The sequence below is a fragment of the Benincasa hispida genome, chromosome 4, assembly GCF_009727055.1.
Source record: "Benincasa hispida cultivar B227 chromosome 4, ASM972705v1, whole genome shotgun sequence".
Lineage (NCBI taxonomy): Eukaryota > Viridiplantae > Streptophyta > Magnoliopsida > Cucurbitales > Cucurbitaceae > Benincasa > Benincasa hispida.
The window spans coordinates 66,022,108-66,048,755 of NC_052352.1; the positions used below are offsets into that span (position 1 = coordinate 66,022,108).

The following is a 26,648-nucleotide window of genomic DNA, read 5'->3' on the forward strand; positions in this document are numbered from 1 at the left end:
AATTTATAGATATTTAATCACACATTAAGACCCATAAATAAAGAGCCAATTACAACAATTACAACATAATTGAAGAGAAATCATAGCCAAAATTATAATATATCCATATCAGCACTCATTTCATAAAACTTATGAAAAACACTCACCATGCTTAAATTAATGTAAATTGAGTGCTTAATTCATGCTTTGATACCAATTGATGGAGTCAATATTCAACAAGCATGAGCAATCAGGATCTTTAAGTGCTCTAGTTACATTAATTTGAACAAAAAATCATGCATGTACACAAAACTTACTTAGGGTTTCAAAAACTTATACCTTTGAATAATCCCTTCAAATTTCGTCAAATCCAGTTGAAATCTCCACTCCAATGCTTGAAAACCACCACAAGATCTTCTCTACTATTCTTTAGGCCCCTAGATTGGATTGTGGGATCCAAAATGAGTTTAAATTTGAGGGATTTCTAAGGAGTGTTTATTGGTTTTGTGTCTCATGAAGAAAAAACTTTCTTCTTCAGAACTTTTAGCATGCATCCTTACCTCTCAGTAAATTTGATCTTCATTTTAATCAAGTTTTCATACAATCACATACATAAAAGAGTGACACCAAACACTTCTTACGTGGTGGAATATAGGTGTTGAATTAGTGGGAGAAGTGGGAAAATCCCACTTCCCCTTAATTTTCATTTTATTTGATTTTCCATAAAAATAAAATCTAATTTGTAAACTCCAATTTTCAGTTTTTAATTTTACAAAATATTAATTCTACAATTAATATTTAAATAAAATTAATTCTAATTAATTAAATAATTTTAATTAATTAAATTAATTTAATATCAAATATTAAATCAATTAAATACCAATTCTTAACATGAATCCTTATTCATGTTTTAATATTTAATTCATATTTAAATATTTATCAACTCTCTAATTTTATTTAGTTCGATAATTAAATATTTAACTTTATCGTTTACAATTAATAATTCCTTTAAAACAAATTGGAATGTTTCAAATTTTCTCATCACACTATTCTAAGGATTAGTCCATTTATGAGCTAATAAGGTGACCTAATGGACCTACAGATCATGAACTCCAATGATCCGAGATTAATTGGCTAAACTCTTTTAACCGAATTAACCAAAGCTTTACTAACCAAATACCGAATAGAAGCAAACAAATTCCCCCAGTGAGGGACCAGTCGGTCTCACAGTCAGGCAGGCTTATACCATTATGCTCACGAGTCCATTAACTGCCGGGTCACTCTAGTAAAGCCCAATAGCTGCACTCTCCTCACTGTAGATATATTTTTGTCCATTTGATTTAACCATGATCGTATAAATCCAATTTTTCAATTTTTTTGATTTGGGTCAAAATTACCGTTTTACTTTTATAATACATCTTGCTCCTTAAGTCTCCACTGATCCACTAATGACCAATTGGTTTATGGTCTTACCAATAAACCAAGTTTCTCTCAGTCATAGAGAGGGTGGAACCCCTTGTTTAAGACTAGGATTCAGTATTTAAGGGAACAACCTATCTGCTAACCCTGTAATCAGGTAGGAGCGGATTTCATCTTACAGAACTATGTCCCCAACTATCTACCTGGTCTTACCCCTAAAAAGGGAGACTTATTGAGCAAGATGTTGAGCCATTCTTACCCATGCAAATTAAAGGATAATCCTGAATAAACAGGAGTTTATAGTTAGCTCAGGATTAAGATTGAGTTACCATAGGTCATCGATTTGAAATAGTTAGTTTTAACAATAAATGACGTTATAAAGAAAAGTAACTATTTCGTGGTTCGGTCTTATGCAAACATCTTTTGTATTGGATGCCCCCACTCACATGTCTTCATATGAATGATTTTGGGATCACATCATTTGTATCAAATATAAAGTGGGCCACATCCATAATGTCTCCAGGATAAGGTACCCAACCCTATCCTTATACTTATAGACTGTTTTGGCTATATACTTAAACTTGATCCACTTTTATGTCTCTACATAAAGTTTAAGTATTCATGCTATAGCTAGGGGTTCATTAGTTTATTGGATTTAGACTATATAAGTGCAATCTACACATTCAATAACAACTTTATTTCAAATAGAATATGTTTAAAGACTACAAATTGCGAGTTTTAGAACATATAACCCAACAATGCACATGCTATATATACAAGCTAGAACGATTTACATAAGTTATAAAATAACGGTTTCGTCTAGGGTTCTACCCTCGCCCCTAATATGTACATGATGAGTTAACATTTAGACAACAAAAGATAGACCACATAAACTTATTTTCTTCCTTCAAGACTTTAAGTATGTGGTAGACTAGCAGATCAGCTAGGCTACGGGGAGTCAACCGCTACTTGGGAAAAGTGAAAACATTTGAAAAAGGTGAGTTAAACTTCCTAGTGAGTGACTTTCCTTTAATCATACTGGTTTAGTAAACATAGCATGAAAACATAGTTATTTAATAAGGCATAAAACTTTTTATCCCACGGTTAATAAATCATCTAGCAACCAAAGAAAACATAACATTTTTGTAAGTGCTTTCAAAACCTTAGAGACCTCAAATATCATTCGACTATTTTAAAAATCATTATCCTATGGCCTTAGTTGAGGGAGAGCCATTTTGCTCAATCGCTCAACGTCGATAACCTTAGCTAATGTAAAGTAATCTCAATACAATCAGCGTCGATAATATTGTTCCTACATGCATGTGGACAAGCTCCAAAGGCTACTCATATACTCATGCCCTGGATACTGCCATCCCTTAGGTATCAGGAGACCCAGATACCTTCATCCCTTCAGTATTGGGTTTTCTCAGTAAAAACACCATAAAACATAGTTTATGTTAAAACTGGATACTCTAAGCATAAAGCATGCCATTGCAAATTCATCATAGGGCTAGAAATCATAGAACAACAGACTATCTCAAGGAATGATGGCTAAAACATGGTTTCACTCACTTAAAATTCAAGTATGCTTAATAAACCTCTTTTTAAAGTTCATCATGTTGGGGTTGATGCCCTAAATCGCATAGGGTCCTATAGTTTGTAAACACGTATATGAACAAACATTTGTGATGTAATAATATAAGATATATTCTTCATTATTGTCTATGAAATATGAGATATTTCAGTTGTATTAACCACAAACCAATAAACTAATATCTTTGGTTATCGTTGTAACTTAAGCATGTATGTGGAGACATGCAAATAGATCATGCCTTAAGTGATAACCTAAGTGGTCTGTAGTATATGGATAAATGAGAAAAACCTTATCCTTGTGACACTACGGATACGACCCGCTTTGTAGATGTTACAAGTGTTGTAAAGTGCTACAGATGGTTTGATCCTGATCATTCATGTGGAGACATGCGAGTGGGGGTTTCCTATACAAAGGAGTTTGTATAAGACCGGACCACAAAATGTTTAGTCTCGTTATACAACGACGTTCATGACAGAGACTTTCATTTCACTAGGATAACCATAGGTAATATGACCTTAATCCTAAGTGAATTGGGAACTCCTACCTATGAGGGCGATCCTTTGATTTGCATGGGTGTGAGTGGCCAGATCGCCGACTCAAACCTACCACTTTTAGGATTTATCTGATTGGGGAGCTGGGAACTTAGCTACACAAACCGAAATTCACTGCTTCCCCAAAGCATGGGTAAGTAGATAGATTGCTCCCTTAAGGGCTGATTCCAGGGCTTGAACAATGTAGCGCCATACACTTTCTCATGGCCCAAGAAGTGTTCACTCATAATAGAACTATGATGTATTATTCATTAGAGGATTCAGTGGTACTTAAGGAGTTAGATGCTACAGGGGGAAAATGGTAAATTGGCCCAACTGTACTTACGAGCAATTTGTGAAGGGTCATCGTACTGTTGATTGATTATATCCAATGGACACAGAAATATATCTGTAGTGCGAAGAGTGTAGTTGTCGGTCTTTAGTGGAATGCCCAACAGTTAATAGATGGTGGATATCGTGATTAAAGAGTTTAGTCAGTTATTCACGTACAGTTGGAGCTTTAAGCAACAGGTCCATAAGGTCCCCTTGGTAGCTCAATGGATTCAAGTTGAGAATCAGTTTTTGGGTTAGTTTGAAATGTTCAAATTAACAAGAAGGAATTTGATTATATATGATATAATTAAATTCATTCAATTATATGTGATATAATTGATTTGATGTATTAGATACATTGATTGGAGGAATTGATATAAATATGGTTTATATTAAATGTCATAAAAGAGAAAAGAACTATGGTTTAAATATTACATATGATGTGATATTAAAACTATAGGTTATCAATATAATATGATAAATTATTTATTATATTTATTTATAATAAAACAATTATGAGATAACTATTTTGGTTGGCTATTCTCTCCTTTAACCGTTGCAAGTGAGAAGTTACCATCAGTTTTGATAACTGATGGATAAAAGTGAAAAATGTTTTCATTTTTTAATAAGCACAACACATTCGATCGAGTGAAAGAAAAGCTATACGATAGCCTTTGAGAGAGTGAACGACGAGCAAGTTTATTAGACGACTGCCTCTTGTTTACTAGACGATCAAGAATCCAACTCTATATGATAGAGGTTTCTCATTCTCCCACTTACTCGATCGTTTAACTCAATCGTATACTTCCTCCTTCTCTCTACCAAATTCACACAGAGCCCACACCTCTTGGATTCTTACACGAGACTACCAAGGAAACCGAGTGGTAGTGTCGAGTGTTATTGTTCAAGGGCCAAGGATCTGATAGTCATGGAATTACACTGGTTGTTCATTGCATTTGTGCTCGTGATCGAGTTTGCTGGGACGCGTGACTGGTGTAGATCGAGAGAATACTTGAAGAAGAGTTCTTCAAAGGTATGTTACTCGATTCCCTTTATTTTTAATTGAAAAACATGTTGTAATTTACTCGATAATGCATAACTGTGGTTGTATGTTTGTAAATATTTTATTCTTTCTCAATGGGTATGGAATAATCTTGCTTCCGCTCAATGGTTCTCTTATTTAAGAGTTCCTTCACATCATGCTTAGGCTTTAAGACATGCTTTGAAAGCTAGAAAAGCATACTTAGAAATCATAGCATGACATTTATTAAAAGTTGCTTCAATTTACATTTAACTCAACCTTTTTAAAGGAAAGGGACTATGCGCCCACACATCAAACTCTTTTGATTAAGCATACGTTGGAAAATTACTTAGTGAAAATCATTCTTTGGAAATGTAAATACATTGTAAGGAAAACGTCCATGCGTTGAAACCTCATTAAAATATATGCCTTAGCTCATAGAAATCAAATCAAGATAAACTTATTAAAACTAATCACTCATTGTCTTATGCTACTCCCCAAGGGTTATAGGCTTCTCCTACTTGCATTTGCTCTGCGACAAAAATAGGTACCCTTGGTTAATGCCACTAGCTCCCTTTTGGGCTTAACATTAGCATTCAAGCATAACATCTCACTTCGAATAACCCTTACAACTCACCAACGCCTAGCCTATCTCAACACATCACCAACACTTAAGCATTTACCTTGTAACTACGTTGGTTGGTGGCAGCACATGCACATAGGTGTCAAGTGGGCACTAGGACACACTCACCTTGCGTAGGCGTCAGGCACTTGCTATTGCAACACTCAGTGCGTCCCAGTTGTTGGTCCTTTCCACCACGCAGCCTCACACCTCACCTCACGTATACACCTCGGCCAACGCTTACCTACACTCGTGCATGCCCTTGCCAACGCCTATGCCTACCAACACATGCCTTCGTCCGGCCAACTACTTGCTTACCCTTGAGTTGCAACTACCTCCTTGTTCATCCAACCAAAATTCTAAATTCAAATTCTTGCTTTAATAACTCCATTTCTAGACATTATTTCGTAAAATTTCCTTCTAAGAATTTGTTCCTAATCATCTTAACTCACTTACCTTTAAATTTGAGCTTCAAATTCCTTTTGGTGGGCTCGAGATCCCCCAATCTTTTCAGCCTGCCCGAGTAGTCCAAAAACTTGGAACACTCCCCAAATTCTTCAAGTCTCAGCTTCAAATCGTTGAAATTTCCTTTCGGCGGCCCTAGCTTATCTTCAACGCTGATTAAACTTCAGATTGACAGCAACTCTTTCCTTTTTTCATGAGAGAAACGGGAAAACCAAGTTTCTTCTTCACAATTTCCCTTTTATACCACGACGTGCATGATCAAGTGGCTTAATTGAGTGACACCTAGGCCACTAACCACTGCTTAATGCCCTTAATCACGCCACTTCGCCCACTAACCGAGTGATTAAGCTAAGTGCTTCAGATTCACTCTAGCGCAAAGGTTTGGCATCCATCCAAGCCCTTTCTCAGACAATGCCTACTCCAAGCCAATGGCCCACATCACCTTGCCTTAGACGTTCTTCTTCAGCCTTGCCGCTCATCCTCACCCCAATTAACCTCTATGGCACGTGTTAGCGCCCCTCCTAGGTGATTTCGCTCGCCCATGCCAATGCTCAGGCCCTTCGGTCAGCTACACATTCTAACCTCTAATCTTCTCGACCAACGCACACTTTGCAGCCCGCCTAGTCTCTTATTTAGCACCCCTTGTGCGCTCACCTAGGCAAGTTTGGATGCACATATGTCGTCCGCCTTGGCCATCAATAACCTCTTGTGGGGCTATTCCTTGTCAACCACGGCCAACTCCTCACTCGATAGCCAAAACTAACCTTTAACATGGGCCTTCAACACACACCTCATGCCACACTTACCCAAATTTTCCCTTTTTGAGTCCTTAGAAGCATAGTATGGCAAGACCTCACTTCTCAAGCTCTCCTTCTTCTAAGTGCCAAGACTCATCATTGCACTCGAGAGCCTCAAATGCCATACTTGGAGAATTTCTTTCACTCCTTGGCCTAACTCCACCCATAGCTTCCCTTTGCTTACATTGCTCAAAATTTCACTAAATGTGGGATACCTCTTCATACTACCTGAGAGCATCCTTGCCTAACACTTAGAGAAAATTTCTTATCTCAAGCCTTTTATGCCTTTACATCACTCGCAACCTATCATGCAACTAGGTTAACTAATATAAGCATCATATATAAACTTAAACATGATTACATAGTATAATAGATTCTAGGGTTTACAACACAACTTGTCCCCTTAGCAGAGGTGAGAACTGAACCTATGAAGCACAGACATAGATATGTCTACATGATACGGATACTATTAAATACGGTGATTAGTCAATTTCTAAAAAACTAATATACGGATACGTCTAAAGATGCGTCATTTTAATATATATATATATATATACGTTGAAGATACATTTTTTTAAAAAAAAAATCAAGGATATAGAAAATTTTAGCATATAAGTTAATAACAATAGTACAAAATAGAATACAAACATTGAAATACAATACAAAAGAAGTAACATCTAAGATGTTGAAGTACAATAGTTAATAAAATGCAATAGAAAAGTGACTCATATTGCAAAGAAGAAAAAGAAGAATATTAGAGAGAGAAGTATGAAGATAAACGAAGAACTTATTGTTGAAGATATCCAAATGATTTATATTTTTGTGAATTTTGTGGGGACTCAAATGTGAAGATGGAGATTGGATGATTCTAGTCTAGGGTTTGGTCCGTTATTTTTTTTTTTTCTTTTAGTTTTGGACTCGAGTAGTGAGTTTTTTAAATAAGTTGCCTTATTTTAGATTGGGAAAGATTAAATGAGTTATTTGTCTTTTTCTTTAAAAAAAAGTACGAAATAAATACGTCAAATCGCGTGTCAGATACGTATCTAGAAAGTATAGATACGTATCTGAGAAGTATCTAGAAATATCGGTATCTCATACATGTCTGATACTAATTTTTGCTTCACATGAAGTATCTGTGCTTCATAGAACCGAACAAACTAGAAATAAAATTACTAGTTTAATCTTAAACTTTTAAAAGTGTTTAATAAATCTTTAAAATTATAATTTTACAAATGTAATATAAATTTCAATTATATATCGATCCATTATCAATTATTTTTGTTAAAGAAATTGATTATATCACAGAAGAATTGAAAGTTTAGAGAGATGTTTTTTTCTTTCCCCTCTTATTTCATGTTTTCAAATATCGATGAGCGCTTTAGTAAAAGGTAAAATAAAATAAATAATAATAAAAATAAAAAATAGTGAAGATGGCCAAATGTCCATCGTTGGGGTTTACGAAAAACCCTAATCAGAAATCTTAGCGAGCATCGAAATGAAGAAATAAGTTGAGGAGTTCGATCAGTTCGAGCAACATCTAGTTCAATGGCTATGTTTCTGAAACGTTCCTTCTCCTACAGAAATTTCATCATTCTCCGAAATTTTGCAAATTCAAACAGTAAATTTTCGTTCATTGTCAACGATCTCTCTAACTCATCGACCTCCGAGACGCCTGCCGTATTTGCTCTTCCTCCTTCAGATTTCGTCCGAGAAAGTCGTCGGGGTTTTGCTAAAGGCCGAAAATCAAGTATTCGTCCTTCCACCCCTTATCATTCTTAATCTTCTACTCAGTATTCTACTTTTCTCTTAATCTTGTTGTATATGTTAAGCTCCGGTTTTGAATTGCTTTAATTTTTTCTATTGGGAAGATGAATCTTCTACAAGTATGGCTGAGGCATTGCCTGATATTAGACCCACTATTAAAGCAAACGCTAGCTCGCAGATGGAGGCTGCGATAGCTGCATTATCGGGAGAATTAAGCAAACTTCGAACGGGCAGGGCATCTTCTGGTACGTTTACCATTATATTGTGTATCATTTACGCTTCAAGGTTTTATTGTCTTACCCTGCCCTTGTGATTGCTTACACTATCTCATACACTGTATTTACAGGAATGCTTGACCACATTATAGTAGAAACTTCAGGCGTGAAGATGCCGTTGAATCAGATTGCGGTTGTATCGGTCCTGGATCCAAAAACATTGTCAATAAATCCCTATGATCCTAATGTAATCAGCTCACAAAACCCTGCTCTTAAGCTATTTCTTCTTTTTTTTTCTTCATCAAGATATGTGGTTAATTTCTCAGGTTCATGATTATTTGTGATAAGGAGAACGTGGGCCTGCTTGGATTGGCTTTTTAACTGCTTAAAAACATTTCTTTAATTATTTAGAAATTCAATCCAAACATGTCCTATATTGTGAAGTTCACTTAACAGAGCAAATGTTGCTATAGTTTTCAATTTTTCATCTTTTGCAATCCTTGAGATATATTATATTGAGTTAGGCTTTACTAGAGTATTGTCATTATCATAACAATATACAGCAATGACATATCTATTAGAGTTCTCAGATGAAAAGGCGTATCTGAAATGTCATACTTATAATAATTACTATTCTATGCAGACACTAAAGAATTTGGAGAGTGCTATAGTCTCATCTCCTTTAGGTTTAGCACCAAGAGTAGATGGAGAGAGGCTAATTGCAGTCATTCCTCCGTAAGCTTTCATTTTGCTCTTCCCCTGTTTATGTGGTTGTTGTTTAAATGTTAAAGCTTATCATATCTGCAAGCTTGACCTTGACACTTTGACCAATATTAATCTTGATTTTTCTTTTATACTTGCTATACCAGATTGACCAAAGAACATATCCAGGTAATCTCCAAATTATTTTTTCATCTCTCCTTGTTATTCCCTTTTTTTTTTTTCTTTCTATAATGCCTACATTGGTGGATGTTTTTCTAGGCCATATGTAAGCTGGTCACCAAGTGTTGCGAAGATTCCAGACAAAGCATACGACGGGCTCGTCAAAAGGTTAGTTTAGCTATATCTTCAATTTATAACGTTCTTTTTCAGAAATCTTTGTCAGCAATCATCTAGAGCATAAACTCCCAAGATTTCCCTAGTCAGTATTATTTTTGTGGCACTTACCTCATCTATTAAGTATTACTTTGTATCCAAACTCCAAAGCAGTAAGTTTCTTGTTAGCTAACAATATAATCCCAGCTCACTTCACCCGAATGGTCGTGAAGTAATTATGTTAATATTACAAACATGTATTTTTTGTAAAAAGGAAAGAAATGGTTGTCAAACGAAAACTTTCTTTTACCATTTAATTTATATATTTTCTTTCTTCCAAGTTCCAACTGTTTTTAAAATCAATTACCAACTGATATTGCAAATTCCCATGTTCCAAATCAATGCTGTGGTTTCATTTGTGTGTATGACAAGTTGGATTAATGTCGGTTTGGAATGACTTTTTATCTTTTAAGTGCTTGACAAAGTGTTCTTAAGTGCAAAATGAGTGTTTTTAACCAGTTAAAAAGTATTTCCAAATGCACTTTTAGTCTTCAAACAGTCCTGCGTTTTAGCAAGTGTGTCATAAAAGGATTTTATTTGACTATTCACATTATTTTACAGAATTTTGAGTTGATTGGTGGTTGATTCACAGGCCATGGATACAGTTAAAAAAATGAGCTCAAGCTACCCGAAGGATGACATGAAAAGACTGGAAAAGGAAGTGAGTTGGACAAAGTTGAACCTAATCAAATCATATTTCAAACTTGCTTTTTATTAATTAATAAATATTGTTACGTTTCTGCTTCCAGGTAGATGAATTGACTAAGAAGTTTATCAAGTCAGCCGAAGATCTCTGCAAGGCAAAGGAGAAGGAAATCACTGGAGGTTAAAAGATTGAAAAGAATTTATATTTCCCAATTTTGACAGATGAATACTCGAAGAATTTATTGTAGTTTTTTTAATTAAGCCGTCATATTGAGGGATGTAATTGTGAGGCGAGTATAAGTCACACTTCAAGTCATTTGACTCGATCCAAATGGATTCCACAAAAGATGGATGTTGAAATGGGGATTCAATATTATTTTACAACTTTAATTTTTGTAAGGTAGGAAGATATGAACTTGAAGTCTCTGTGAAATGTAATTCTCTGAAGTTGGATCCCATAGTTAACAGAATAACAATGTAATTCGTAGATTTAACAAATGAAAGATTTTACATTTTACTGTAACAAACCGTATATGTGCTTCAGTTCCCTTTGTTACTATAAAAATGGGTTGAACATCTGTTCGTTAACACTTAAAACAGCTCAGAAATCCGAACCAAGTTGTAAAAGTCACAGCTTTTAAGCGTTAAAAAAACATAATTTTTACTCCTTTGTGTGGAGGTGAGTGGAGGATGATTTTCTCTGCTTTGTGATGGTTCGGCTGTGAGGAGAGGAATTTTGAGATGTCGTTTAACTATGTTTAGAGGCCACGCAAGTGTGTTAAGTGTCCACCCCTGTTGAGGGTCCAAGTTGTGGGGTTGTTGCTTCCGTGTCCAAGAGGGTTATTGATGCTCAGGTTGCATTCTTGGATCTAATCTTGTGGTTGATCAGATGGTGACTAGGATATCGGTGTCACCTAAAAGGTATTACAGATTCTTCACTTCCTTTAGTATTATTCTCTTGGGATGATATCTCTCATTTAGTAGTTGATTGTCACTCTATGATTATGGCTAAGGAGTCTAAAATTTTTGGTGAACCTTCAAGACTCACTTGACTCGATAAAAGGACCTAGGGCTTTTTTTTTCTGTGATTTCAATTTCTTTGTTTTGCATTTATTTTGGTTGTGAGCTCTAACTCTTGTACTTTGGTTTTGTTTTGTTTGTACCTTGATCTCATGCTAGGAGATTACATTTTTGTAATATTATACAACCTTTACAAAACAAAACAAAATTTAAAAATTAATTTTGAGCCCAACTTCTTTTCTATCTATTATAATAGACGAGGAAATATTTACAACAATTGCTAACCTTGATTCAAAGAGAGAAGAAAAATATGTACTTCGAGATGAAGTACACCTTAAACAACGGATTATATACATTCACTACAAAATCTCTTTCACTCTTCAAATTTCCTTTCGCTCCCCAATTATGGCCTCTCTTGTCACTAGCCTGATGCCTCTCACCCACAACTCAGCCATTTCACATCCTCCTTCGCATACAAAATGCACTTCCTTGTTCTTCACAGTCATCACCCTGAACAATCCTGGTTCACTACCATCTCCCTTCTTAACTCTGTTCTTCACGAATCTCAAGCTTGACCCGATCTCGACCTCTCGACATACCACATTCCTGCTGCTCGACTTCCCCCACCGTAACATCCCCATGCTCCCAATCATTCTCAACTCTTTCCCATGTGGACTTCCTTTTCCTCCTCTGGTGTGTTTCTTTACATGAGCACCATGTAACACCAGCCCACGCGCTAGCTCATCTAGTATCACTTCCTCTGCTTCACTCTTCTCATTTTTCCTTGCAAGAGAGAGTGCAGTTTCGCCTCTTGTACTTCGTGTATCTGCACGGGCACCAAGAGAGATCAAAAGTTTACACATCGATCCATGGCCACCCCTTGCAGCTAACATGAGTGGAGTGTAGCCATCACTGTCTGTTGCATTAACATCGTAGCCTTTGTTTGTCAAAAACTTCACTGCGTCCAAGTCTCCATGTCTTGCAGCACAATGCAAGGCATAGAAACCGGCTGCGTTGCGGTTTCCCATGTCAAGGGCGAATTCAAGCATCACCTTCTCAAATTGGTCGTGATTTGGGTGAGATTGATACAGGGTGATTGCAGTTTCACCAGATTTATTGCTCAGCCTTACATCAGCACCAGCATAAACTAGCAACCGGAACGCTTCAGCATGACCATTCAAAGCAGCAAACATGACTGCTGTAAAACCCTGATCGTCCTGGTAATCTAGATCACATCCCCCCCAGCCAATCAAAGCTTTCAAGGCTTCAGTATCACCAGTTTGAGCTGCTAATATAAGTGGACAGAAGATAGACATATTGCTGGAAATTGGTCTTTTTCCAGTTTTTATCAAATCAATCACGGTTTCTTGAAAACCGAAGGTCCACTGATTTGAGCCAGCAATTGAACTCACGGACTGACCAGCAACATTAACCAAGCCAAAGTCAGAACCAGCTGCACCCAATACTTTTAGACATTCTTCGTACTTGTGTTTTGCACATATCATAAGTGCTGTATCCCCTGAATCTGTCCTTGAGTTTGGATCACAACCACCATTGATGAGACATTGAAGGACTGCTACATTCCCCAATCGAGCAGCCATGTGCAATGGACGAAATTCTATTTTTCCGGTCGTTTTGACAGGGAATTCAACATCAGCCCCACATTTAGAAAGGACATCAACAGCTCCTGCGTTGCCACAAAGAATAGCATGATGGATGAGAGTTCTTCCATAGTGAAGAACATTGGGAGACGTATGTCGAAGAAGCATGTGCAGGATAGCACCACTGCTTTCAAAATACTCCACTGCACACCAGGTAACATTATAAGGTTCTGCCAGTCCTGCACCTACTCGGAACTCCTCTCCAGTATCCATATCCCAAGACCATGCTCCCAACCTTACGCTAATATCAGTCTGAGCTCCAGCCTGTTTCCCATTGAAAACATCAGAACTTTGTTATGCAATGCAAAAGTGTTAAAATGAAAAAAGAAAAAAGAAAAACTTTTCCTTGCATACACCATCTTCATTTTTTTTTTTTTTTTTGAAGTTGAGAAAATCACCTGAAGAAGAAAATGAACAATTGAGATCTTCCGACTAACTACTGCAGCGACTAGCGCTGTACAGTTGACATTTGTATGGAGAGAAGGCTTCGAGGACTGGAGTAGCACTCTATCAGTTGCATTTGCATCCACGCCACACTGACCAGAAAAATGAAGTCGAAATTACATCAGAACATAGAGTAAATAAAACCCATTTGAAATTCCATGACCAACCAATGCAGTTGCTCCGACCCACCACCAGTTTAATTTTATCAGTGAAATAAGGTGAACTACCAGCAACACAAAGCCTAGTTATCTAAAGATGGGAAAAGAACCCAATACTCAACACTCTCACAACCAAACGAAGTTGTACTAAAATGAATAATACCTTCAATAGGGTGTCCACCACATCAACGAAACCCCTGCAAGATGCAGTCACAAGAGCGTGAACTGCAATATGGGGTCGAATCAGATCTGATCCCATGAGCAGCTCTGCAGACTTTGCATGTCCGTGGCAGCTCGACTCCAAAAGAGCTTCCTCGCAAGCTGGCTGAGATGCCCCAGCCTTGAGCAAAATCTCGAGTATCTCAAGATGGCCCTCCCTCACTGCTGCTGTTGTCGCAAAGCCCCTGAACAGTTTCTGGTTCACATCAGCTCCAACGCTCTGACATTCAAATTAAACTTAGAAGTCTTAGTAGAAATCCAGTGATAAGATTCTCTGACGAGTTTGACACGGGCATTCTACAAACTTAAATGTTGAAACATGTTGTGAACATTTTAGAAACTTCCCATTTTCCCTAAAATTACAGAACACTATTGACTCTTAGCAGAAGAGATAAAAGCAAGAGAATGTGCGACGCGATAGGTTGGCTTAACGACAAGGAACTTTGGTCAAGTAATAGTTATTACATAAAAACCCAAATAAATAGCTGTATGTTAAAAAATAATTGAATGTGGCTTTTACGAACAGGTCACAATGAATATGCTTGAGTATAATACAAGTTACTTATATCAGTTAGATGTCTACTTTTATCACCACAAACGCATAAACAAACCCCTTAAAATCTTCATATTCCATAATTTTTTAGACAACGGAGAATGCAAGTATGCCATATACGGATGGTAATGCAGCAATAGTAAAATTTTAATTATATAAAAAAAAAAATCAGTGAAAAGAACTCGTCACTGTTGCAAATAAAACAGACATATATAGAAATTAGATAAGAAAGCATGAAAACGTAAGGTCAGAGGAAGTGATTGGTTCGCCAATTACTGATTGTAAATCGGCGACCACGCGCAGAGGAAACGAGTAAATATCTCAGTTCAGCGCGTAAAATCGATCTGAACACCGAAGTTCAAAACAGAAATCATCAATGCGATCATACAAAAATACTCTGGACTCGTCTCAAATTTGAAATCTCCGGATTTAAAGTCAACAAGCACTTCTCAATGAAATGCATCGAAGATTCAAATAATTGAAATCATGCCATTGAACAATGATGCAGAGAAAAATTAAACCAACTGAGAAGTACAAACAACTTACGAAAACGTGCACATATTTTTTGAAAAAACAAGTCATTAAATGCTCACGACGAGATGAAAATCCGCAGGAGCCAAAAAATCCAAATCTCATCATCGGTTGCAACAACAACACCGAAAGTAATCAACGACAGAAATACAAATTCTAAAAAAGACTCACCAGCAATTTCTTCACAAGAGCCACATTTCCTGTATGAACAGCGACGAACAAGGCCGTCACGTCAGTTTTGAACTCATCATACTCGACGCGGACTTGCGAGGCGGATTCATCACTGAACACCACCTCAGTCTTCCTGTTCTTGAGATACACAGCACCGACGAAGTTAACGTCGACGCAAGGATTGGCAATGCAGTCGAGAGCCGATTTGAGATCTCCAGAGTGAGAGGCTTCAATGAGCCTCTGAGAGACCTCCGCCTCGAAGTTTAACGGAAACACCTGTTTTCCGGAGAACACCGTCATGGTTCAAGGGACGGAATAAGAGGTCCGGCAGTCCGACAGATTTACCGGAAAGAGAGGTGGTGAGTCGGTTGAGACTGTTTGTGTGAGAGACAGTGAGTTGAGTTTTTGAAATGAAGAGAGAGAGAGAGAGAGAAAGGGAGAAGAGTGAAGAAACTTGAAAGAAGCGAGCGGCAGAGGCAGGAAACTACAGCCAGCGTGCAAATTTATTGGGATGGTTTAAATTTAACCCCATCTCTTTTTTCTTTCTTTCTTTCTTTTTTTTTTTTTTCCTCTTTTGATTAGAAAAATTAAAAATATTGTTTGACTCAGTCGCTAACGCCAATTTTTGAGATTTAAAGATGTGGGGTTGGGTCCACTTTTTACTGTTCAAATTTTGAGCCGCCGAATAGCTGAGCGGCTTGCGGCTTCGGCACTTGCTTGAATCACGGCGGCCGAGCTTTACTTACTAGGTTGTATTATGCTTTTATGTATTGTGTTCTAAATTCTAATATATATTAATATAATACGCAAAAAATTGCTAGATTCCTAAGCTTGTAGTTAATTTTCAGTTTGGTATTAATTTGGATCAGTTTTTTCTTGTAGCATAATTATTAGCTATTTGTGTATATTATTTATTGAATAGATTAGGAAAGAAAAATCTATAATTATTAGTTATTTGTGTATATGTTTTGTTTTTATTCTTATGCTTAGTCTTTAAATCTACGTTTCATTAATTTTGATGTTAGTTTTAAAAAAAATAAAAAAATTTAAAAAGTCTCACAATACTTGAGATGGGTTAGGACTGGGATCTCGTCTATGTTGGATGATGTTGTGGACATGATCTTTGACTTGCATCTCCTTAAATTTGTCTTAAGTTATTTCGAGCTGAGGTGTGTAATAGATACTCATAATGGAGCGGTATTGAGCTTACTACAATATGATGACTAAGTTAATACAATTGTACTTCAACTAAACACGCAAAAAGATAAGGTCAATACTCTCATTTAGACATTATTTACTCGCTCAAAGTTGCAGAGAGCTAGGTCGGGTGCAATTCAGTTATTTTTTTTATTAGTATATATTTACCAGCTCGACTAGTCGACTCGATCCATGAGACATTTGAAATTTTTCTTTAGAGCATTTGCCTCCCATGCCTCCTCCCAATGACCTATAGGCTTGGACTTTAAACCTTCCTTTACACACCCACAACAAAATGTCATATTTACTTAAATATATACATTAATTCTCCTCAGTTCACAATCAATGTCAGCAATTATTCACCATCACACACAAATCTCTCCTCACTTTTTTAATCATTTGGCTTAGAATAAATATTTATGTTGCACGAATGAGATTAAGACTTTTTAATTAAATATTTAGTTTGATTTCAACAACTTTAGAATTTATGGAGACTAAGGTATATTAGGGAAAAAAAACTTGAATTTATCCATGTCACTAGACACTTGAGTTTATACATTATATTAATCCAATTGAATTTCATGATAAATTGGGTTCTACATGCGATCGATCAATTATGATATTTATGTATATCAATTATCCTAATCTCATATAACAATTGTTTTTTTTATCACCATATATTAGTAGTTTTTTTCTTCAAAATATAAAATCAAACCATCGATTTTTGTTCGAATGAATTAATCGTAAATTAAACTATTTGAAGTTAGATATATAAGAATAATTAGTGTTTTGTTGTGGGATATGTTAAATATTGATAGTGTGAGGAGGGACGTGGATGACAAAGGGGCCGGCGACTGTGTCAATAGGACAAATATTCTTTTGTTTTAGATGAGACATTGTGGGAGGCATATACACAAAATCATTTTCCAAGCTGTTCCTTGCAAATACATTGCATTTTTCCATTTAATCCCATAACTCTCCCCACGCCCATACCATCATAATTATTCATTCTAGACCCCTCCGTACTGGATCAGTTGAAAATTAAAATAAATTTAAGGGGGCTGAGACAAAATATGCCCGTACGAATTATACGATCCCACTGCCGGTGGGGTACGTGTACCCTATAACTTTAGGGCCTAACACTGATACGGGTATAGAGATCCCACGGTCTGTGGGGTACGTGTGTAAGTGTATAACCTTCGGGCTCCAAAACTCTTGTTTCCGATTTCAATTGTATTAACCAAGATTCGAAAGATTGAAACTCTCGATTTTATGAAAATATGAATAGAAATTTCGAAAAAAAAAACTCTGTGAAAATTGATCAAAATAGTTGTAATTAGATAATTAAATTTTGATTGTGACTTAATTGAACTATAATTTACCATTTTTAATTATTATTTATATAAAGTAAGACAATATATTAGATATATATTATAGACTTTCATGTCAATGTCGATGTAAAGCAAAAATTTTAGAAAAGAAATGAAAAAAATAATTACGAAATAATATATACTTTAAAAATCTTTTAAGGTAAAATTGTGCAAAGTGAAAGTTTTAGATGGTAAAAGAAAAAAAAAGAAAACCACATCAATTCAATTTAATTTTGAGTTTGAATAAAGTTAAAAATAAATATAGTTCTTGCACACGTGTCAAACACAATGTTTTATGTAACTGAAAATTTTAATTGTTGCCCAAGCCCAAGCCCACCTATCCAAGACAAGCAATGCAACGAGGCACATGTGGGGAAAGACCCTTTACTCCCACTCTTTCTATTTTTGCAAGTCCTTAGAAGTGGTCTCTTATATATACGCTCTAGTCACTTTTTAATTTCCAATGTGAGACAAGTGAAAAGTGCAACTCCTACATGCTTTTGTGAATTATTCCCAACGGGAAATTCACTTGACCTTCAAGTGCCTTTTGACGGTAAATTAATAATTTCATGGAAGAAGATGGTCTGCAAGACAAAAAAGGAAAACATTGTGGTGCCTACCATAAAACCTTCAATGCTTAAGTCAATGTTTAGCAAATGGGCGGAACAAGCTAGAGAGATGAAGGAGAAATTATTTTAAATGCCTATGACCCCTATTTATTGTAGGGTGGACTAATAGTTTCAAATCCAAGTGGGATGAGGGAATGTGAATTGAGGCCAGCCAAGGGGACTTAGATCGTGGCCTTTGAGAAGCAATTCTTCGAGGATGGAAAACGATTTAATTACCTCGGCCTTGGTCTCTGAGGTCGAGGTGGGCAAATTGGGCCTTTTGGTCCAACGCCTCTCATTTCCCTTGTTTTTTCATCCTTCAGCTTATTAGCTCCTTCATTCGATTGTCATTGTTTTGATTTTGCTCTTAACGACTTGTCTTTTGAACTCGTGATTCTTGATCCAAAAATGATCTATAACACTCTCACTAAACATAGAGAAGATTAATCCACTTAGGTAATTACAATCCCAACAAACAGCTTATGCTCCTGGAGGAGAAAGACTCGACAAAAGGAAAATGATCGCAACTGCACCCAAAAAAAAAATGAACACTTTTGTCCAATTAACTAGACAATTTTATGACTCTAGAAAGATTATCAATTAAGTGAGAGAGTGAAAACTAAAGAATAAAAGAAATAAAAACACACACCTGCACAAAAAAGTGACATATTTAGCATTCCCATGCCTTACAACACCTACACTGAAGGAAAACAAAACAAAATGATAAAGTTAAAACTATAGACTCCACGGACATTAGTGAGTAAAATATTCATCTCAGTAAACTTTAGGTTAAAAAAATTGTGTTATAAGTTTTTTAACTTTTCTTTTCCTTTATGGTATAGCATTCTGAAGTCAAATGCGTACACAACAAGCAAAGGAACCCAAAGAATCCCTCGGTCAAAACGCACCGTATTTTAACATTTATTCTGCTTCCTCTGCCAGTGCCATCCATTCCTCTCTTTCTTTCTCTGTGTAAAGTAAAGAGCCACGACCACGAGAGTGTTTCTGGAGAGAGAAATCAGGACCGCACATCATGGGGGCCCATCATCAGGTGCCTTAGAGCAACACAAGGTGGGGCCAGGCTTATTATTATTTTTTTTTTTAAGGTTTAAATATTAATTTGGTTACCATACTTTTGGTCCTTTCATTTTGTTTAAAATACTCTCAACTTTGATGCATTTTGATCCTTCAATTTTAAAAAAATATATATCATTTTAATCCTTAAAAAATAAAATAAAATGAAAAAAAGAAGAAACTAAGATGATCACATTTTTTAATTACAAGAATCAAAATAAACATTTTAAGAGTACATGAATAAAAATGAACCAAAGTTGGAGACCAAAATGAACCAAAATTCTAAGCACAAGGACCAAAGTAGTATTTAAACATTTTTTTAAGAAAAAAATACATTTTTACAATATAGTTATTATTTCGTTTTTAAAATGTTACATATCTAGACATTAAATTCTGATTTTGATTTCAATTTAGTCTATACATTTTAAAATTCTACAATTTCAAATTTCAGATTTAAGATTATTTTTAATTTGATCTCTAGAGTTTTACATTTTACATTTTTATTTTCATTAAATATTTATTTTTCAATGTCCTATAAATTAACTTAAAATAATTATAAAGTGAAATTTTAAATTTTATTTTAATAATGATAAAAAATAATTAAAAACGTATTTAATTTAATAATTATTATTATTTTAAATTAATCAACCTATATTAATACTAAAAATGAAAAATAAATATCGAATGAAAAAATTATAAAAATGTAAAACTTTAGACTTAAAGAATCAAATTAAAACAAAATTTATTATGAAATTTCGAAACTAAATTGAAATGAATAAAATGGTAACATTTTGATTTTTTTAAAAGAAAAATAATAACTATTTCCCCCTACCTTTTATTTATTTTATTTTGTAGTGAAAATGGAGGTACGGGATTGTGAAGATCCTGGAAAATCACCGGTTGCCCCACGGCCTGACGAGACCTTCCCTCGAAATTTTCTTTGTACGTACAGCGCCAAATCGAGCCGAGCCGATTCACAGCCGACAGTGGAGTCGGCGGCACATGTGAGATCGCACGTGGCGGAACGTGATGGATTTTGATTGACCTTAGTAGATCAATATGGGCCACTTCAGATCTCTGCCGGACTTTTCCCTATATTTTAAAATATAGCGCCGCGCCGGACGCTGCCGGCAGGTACACTCTCCTTCTCCCTTCTTAGGAAGCTTCACAGGATGTACAAGAAGAATTTACTCAGCCAATCCTTAATAGACACGTGTACTCTAGTAGGACACTATAGCGTTTTAATTATAATTAATTATAATTTTAATTTTAATCAACAATTTGACTTCAAAAGGTTTAACATCGGTTACTACTCAATAGACAAATGTTTATGTTTTGTTCTCCTTAGGATTGAAAAGTTTGTTGCATTTAGATTTTAAGCTCAACAATTTTACTTTGAAATTTATTTTTAGTAATACTCTTTAATCACGTATTTATAATTTTTATTTCGAAGTGTCAAAAAAATTAATTATAAATTTTCAATTTTGTATCTTATAGATTATTGAACATTAACCATGACTAAACTATACTTGATGTATACAATATTTTCAAACTTTTTCCCTCTAATGATTATCACGGACACAATCATCATACTTGCAATCTCTCACCAACGATGTTTTTTTCTTTTTCTGTTTTATTTCTTTATTCTTTGCTCGGTTCGATTCTTTCAATTTAAACAAAGAAATGTTGGAAAAACATCATTTGTTGTTTGATATGAAACTGTGGTTCTCCCCCTTCTTAATTTAGAAAAGCAGAGAACGAATGGTATAAAACTCCATTAATTTTTAAAGATGAAACTCATGATTTCATATTTGAAAATGAAAGATATTTTCCCTTCAAGTTCTTTAAAAAAAGCAGACAATGGAGGGGTTTTCCCCTTTCTTCTCTACCGTTTCTTTTTTATTTTTATCTTTTTACTAGATTGAAATTGAATAAATGAAGAAGGAAATAAAATGGGGAAAAATTGATCGTTGTCGGCGGCTAAAGACAATGGTAGCTATGATAGGAAGAAAGTTGAAGGAGAGAGGAAGAAACAAGAAAAAGGAGGAGATAAAAAGATATTTTATTTAATAATTAAAATTAGAAATATTTTTAAAAATAAAAAATAATTGTCGTGTTAACTATCTGTTACAAAACAAATTACCAGAAAAACTAATGGAGGGAGCGAGGGAGATAGAAAACTCAAATTCTACCTAAACCAAATCTCAATAATAAAAAGTATATATATATATATATTTCTTTTTAAAAAATAATAATAACATTACCGAGGTTAACATCAAATCACTTATCACATCATATCTTTATTTAATTACGTAATTCTATTCTCTAAAAAAAATCAAATTCATATTTGATTAATAATTATTAATATATTTCATAAAAAAGTGTCAACAGAGAAGATATTTTGTAACATTTTAATCATTGGAGAAATTTTCAACAATCATTGACGTTACTCAATCATTATAGTGTTATATTTATAAAAGAAAAAAAAAAAAGAAAAGAAAAGACAATTAACTTATAAATAAATTCGATAGGAATTAATGTCGCAAGTTATTATTTATTGAGTGCAATAAGCTAACCAATGTTATGAACTAAATTTAGATTATTTCACGTTGTAATATTTATATATATGTGTATATATATAATGCCAAATCTACGCTCTTTTTTTTGCTGCTTTTTTTAAATAAAGATCTTAGCTTAAATTGATCCAAATAATGAGAGTTTGATATAAATAATCATTTGATGAGAGTAAATATTTAAACTAACGAGAAATAAGAATGAAAATGATGTGAAATATTTTTCTAAGAAAAGTGTAGAATACAAAATGGAAAAAACTTGCAACTGAATTACATCCATCTTTTGTGCCGCCCAACTAACACTCAATAAAAACATGCCAAGTAACATTTTTATTTTTTTAAAAAAAGTAATTTCTTTTAATTTTTTATTAAAAGATTTTATTAAAAAAAATGTTAAATTATTTATAGAAATAGCAAAGAAAAACATTCTATGAGCATTTATCACATAATATCAATGATAGACTTTTATCCTTATCTATTATTGGAAAAAAAACAATTTTTATGGATCTCTATAAAAAAAAAAAAAAAGAGTATATTTTGTATAAATAGTTATTATTAATCTATTGTTATTATTTTCTCTTTTTTTTGGAAGATCTTATGGCGTAGGAGAATTGACTCCAATTTGACTTCCGTCGTAAACAATGTTTTGAAAACACATCGTTATTGGCTCGTTTCTTCTCAATCTCAACCATCCAATCATTTTCGCCTACTTTTCAGATTTTAATTCTATGAACGTCGACGTTTTGGCATTCCTAACCATCCAGTTTTGCCTTTTGTCATCAGTTGGCTTCAACCAATTTAAGTCCCAACAAAGCCCCACCAATGTCTTTGACTTTCACAACCGATCCCCAATTCTTTTTTATTTATTTTTAATTTGGGAATTACAATTTCAGTCCATACACATAAAACCTATTTATTTGGTTACTGAAGTTTCAAATTATTTATTTTAATTTGTAAACTCTGAAAAAGAATATCGATTTTAATGTTTTTTCTAAGCCATCTACGGTTCTTTTTGCCCTTAATAGTTTAACAAATGAAATCATGCGACAAGCGGATATTGAGTAAAAAAGAATACAATGACAGGTTAAATTAATTTAAAAATGAAATTAGTTATTTTTAAAATTTTAAATATTACACCATGAGATTTAATTTAAATTTTATTATTATTATTTTTAAATTTCATATGATTTCGTTTCTAAGTGTCAAGCGCGCAATTAGCAAAGAAAGGTATACTGCTGTTTAGAGAATTTTTTCATATACTAAAGTTGGCAATATATATATTCCCTTTATATCTTATTTGTCACATCAATATTTTTTTTTAAATGTGCATTCCATGAACATTAAAAGAATATTTAGGAAGACAAAATTATACTACGAACACAAAGAGTTTATGGTATTCTCATAATCCTAGAAAATTGATCATGACAGTCGTATAACATGCAACCATGTGTTTTTTGGATAACCTAAAATCTACTTGGATAGTAATGTATAAGTCTTTAACGAGAACAAAATTGAGTAGATGATGAATTTGATCGTGAGATATCCAATTGAATAACTAATCAAGATTTGTCATGTAAGTATTATAAGTTTAAGATTCCATTTGTTGTTGTTGTGTTTCAATTGGTTATAGGAAATGTACGTGAGACTGTGAATAGTTAAGACCGGCGATGCCAAACAAATTTAACAAAGTAGGGGATCTCGTTAATCTTTGGGAGTTTAGGTTAAGTGAGACCACTTAGGGCAAGCAATATGTGATGGAACTTTATGGGACTCTGTCAACTGTCGATCAATTTAAGACAAATTCTAGTTGAACTTGGTTGCTTGGATCGGAGGTGGTAAAGGTGCTATATGAGGAGGTCGGTGACCTAATTGAAGTTTTCTTCTTTATTAACGAGACTAACACTACGATACTAGTTTGGAAGATATTTTCTTTTTTATTTTCATCGATCTCACAATGCTTTGGTGCACTCCCTTGATAGAAAGGTATTGAAAGAGAGAGTGTCGTCTCGATTTATCTCTCTATCTTGAATGGTTTTTCTTTACTGACAGCTGTTAACGTTATTCTTTATATATTTTGATTGTTTATCTTTTAGAAAACATGATGCCAAAATGAAGTGGGGGAAACGGAGGGAGACAAGTGAATTATGAATGAAGAATTTTTTAAAAAAGTTTTAACCCCACATTTTGTCATGCCTATTAGGTAAGTGGTAACCGCCTGTCTTCATTAGAATTCAAATTGCAAGGGGCGCCCCGACCGAAGCCTTTTATTCAACTCAACATCAAGATTGGAGCTTTTCATGTTTCAAAACTTTTGTGGTCCATTCATCATCAAACCCTTTTTTCAATCTACCATATAATTACTTCTCAATTACTTTTTTCCCCTTAATAGATAAAAATATCAAATTAAATTTCTCTCATATGTACTTTTTACACTCACTTTTTAAATATAAAATTTTTACTTATCCTATCGGAGTAAGGTTGTATCTAACCTAATCCTTCCTTTTTTAACACGATAAAAATAAAATAAAAAATCTTTTTTTTGTCATTTAACATATTTTTATTGGTGCATTGAGTTGCTAAAAAATTGGGTGCAGCCTATCAAAATTGTTTGTACTTTTTCTTTTTGCAAACCAATATTTTTAGAATGAAAAATTATGTAAAAATATTGTTTGAATTACTAATTTTAAAACCATTATGAGTATTTAATCTTTAATATAATAGCATTATAATATATTTATTTATCTTAGGTAAAAGTCTAATAGGCCTCCTTAATTTGTATTAAGTCTGTTTTTTTTTTTTTTTCTATTTGTAAGATTGATAAACCCTAATGAAATCTCCACGTTTATTATATTTTTTCTTTAACTCTTTTCAGAGTTTTTCAAAGAGGGTAGGTGAATCTTAATTTAACTAAATTTATTTTAGTCTTTCAATAAGTAATTAATTTAAATTCTATTTTGAGAGTTTGTTTAACACGATTAACCTTGTGAGTTGAATTAGACATTTGTATGGCTAGAATTTGAATCTTTTGCGACACTTCTTTTAATGTAGTTTAAAAAAGTATTAATTTTACACTTTTTTTTTGTGTTAATTTTTAAATTTGAAAGTGGGATGAAATTAAAAGCTAAGTATAACGATAACAATAAAAGTTATGCAATAATAAAATTGATATTTGAAAACTAGAGCGAGGCGACGACATTCAAACAACAAAATAAAAAATTTAAGTTTGGTTAACAGAGTAGGGCCACTCTAATAATGTCCCTATACGATAAGACAAAAGACTCCCAAGTTTTGCTTCTGTTCCAATGTCGTCAACCTCAAGCAAATAATGCCCTTTTTTTCTTTTCCCATCTTTCATCTTTCATAGGCACGTACCAATTTTTCCCCACAAATATTGGGGTAGGTTCGGAAATTAATAGTTGAAATATTGTGATTTTAAAAAGTTAAATAATAACTTTAATGTCTCTTTGATCTCTCAACTTCTTAAAATGTATAATAAATATATAAATTTTTAATTGTATATTGTTACATAATAGTTTTTTTTTTTTTATACAAATTTCTTGGAATCAATTTTGAATAATTGGATCAATTTATAGTCATCAGATCTTTCACATTGACCAAGGGCAATTGGAAGCCGTTGGATTTTTCACATTTATTAATGACAATTTGAAGTCATTAGATTTGATTAATGACAATGTTTCTTTGGGTTATAAATAGGTGGGGACCTATGATTGTTAAACATCCCAAAATCTCCAACATGTGAGTAAAGTGCGTGAGAGAAAAATAGAGAGAGTTTATTCTTATAGAAGAACTTGATATTCCTCTATACAAAATAAAGTTTGTAACTCCTAATATAATAGAATTCTTCTATCCTTATCCATGGTTTTTATCCTAATTTATATAAGAGTTTTTACGTAAAATTACTGTGTTATTCTCTCCCTTTAGTCATGATCCTTTTTTTAACGTATATTTAATGGATCAATGAAAATTTTTATTTTTTTTAAAAAAAATGAATTGATCTATTAAATATAAATTTAAAGTTTATGTATAGTTTGATCCTAAACTTTTAAATTTGTGTATGATATATCTTATACTTTTTAAAATTCAATGTTCAAGTACTAAATTTTTAATGTCTAATTTTTAGGGATGAAATAGATATAAATTATCTTTATAATATACACATTATAGACTTATAGAAAATGGAGACGGCTCACATTTTTATAAGATACTCGAGGATTTAATTAAAACAAATATGATATGTAATTGGTAAATTAAAAAAATGGAACTCCATTTATTGTCTAATAAGATATTTAGAAATATCTTCCCTACTTCTAGATACCGAGCCTAACAAAAGGTGTATTTATAAGACATAATTTATTAATATAAAACAATAATTTTCTTAATTTCTCATATACTTTATCTTTTCGTAATTATCTTCAAAGTGCCCCATTTCTTTTCTGTCTCTAAAATACATTAAGGACAAAATAAATAAATAAATAAAAACCCAACATAGCGTGGGATTGAAGGAGGGGAAGAGGCAAGAGCAAGTAACTAATGACATTCGGAAAATATAAGGTGACGGCAAAACCAAGT

The 26,648-nt window shown here is 33.8% G+C and overlaps 2 protein-coding genes across 3 annotated transcripts; one reads left to right on the forward strand and one right to left on the reverse strand.

Moving 5' to 3' along the window:
• The first annotated feature begins 8,188 nt into the window (after nt 1-8,188).
• On the forward strand, nt 8,189-10,935 carry LOC120075897 (ribosome-recycling factor). 2 transcript variants are annotated; one of them, XM_039029636.1, is made up of 8 exons: nt 8,191-8,507; nt 8,629-8,769; nt 8,871-8,986; nt 9,383-9,474; nt 9,609-9,630; nt 9,721-9,789; nt 10,427-10,495; nt 10,584-10,935. In XM_039029636.1, the coding sequence occupies exons 1-8, from the start codon at nt 8,306-8,308 to the stop codon at nt 10,662-10,664; spliced, it is 792 nt and encodes a 263-aa protein (XP_038885564.1). In that variant the 5' UTR covers nt 8,191-8,305; the 3' UTR covers nt 10,665-10,935. The 2 variants fall into 2 exon arrangements, with proteins under 2 accessions (XP_038885565.1, XP_038885564.1); XM_039029637.1 differs by lacking the exon at nt 10,584-10,935 and having other exon boundaries at nt 8,189-8,507; nt 10,396-10,495.
• A 794-nt stretch (nt 10,936-11,729) lies between these two features.
• On the reverse strand, nt 11,730-15,715 carry LOC120075273 (ankyrin-3). The gene is made up of 4 exons (XM_039028494.1): nt 15,237-15,715; nt 13,926-14,201; nt 13,559-13,696; nt 11,730-13,424 (listed from the first exon to the last, which is right to left on the reverse strand). Exons 1-4 carry the CDS (start codon nt 15,534-15,536, stop codon nt 11,880-11,882), a joined length of 2,259 nt encoding a protein of 752 aa, XP_038884422.1. The 5' UTR covers nt 15,537-15,715; the 3' UTR covers nt 11,730-11,879.
• Between the last annotated feature and the right edge of the window lie 10,933 nt (nt 15,716-26,648).

Excerpts from the sequence above, each read along its gene's own strand:
- LOC120075273 (XM_039028494.1), bottom strand. The coding sequence starts at position 15,536 with ATGACGGTGTTCTCCGGAAAACAGGTGTTTCCGTTAAACTTCGAGGCG. Across the intron at positions 13,697-13,925 it reads TGGTGGACACCCTATTGAAG|TGTGGCGTGGATGCAAATGC; the intron begins GTATTATTCATT and ends TTTTCTGGTCAG. Across the intron at positions 13,425-13,558 it reads TTGTTCATTTTCTTCTTCAG|GCTGGAGCTCAGACTGATAT; the intron begins GTGATTTTCTCA and ends AATGGGAAACAG.
- LOC120075897 (XM_039029636.1), top strand. The coding sequence starts at position 8,306 with ATGGCTATGTTTCTGAAACGTTCCTTCTCCTACAGAAATTTCATCATT. Across the intron at positions 8,770-8,870 it reads AACGGGCAGGGCATCTTCTG|GAATGCTTGACCACATTATA; the intron begins GTACGTTTACCA and ends CTGTATTTACAG. Across the intron at positions 8,987-9,382 it reads TAAATCCCTATGATCCTAAT|ACACTAAAGAATTTGGAGAG; the intron begins GTAATCAGCTCA and ends TATTCTATGCAG.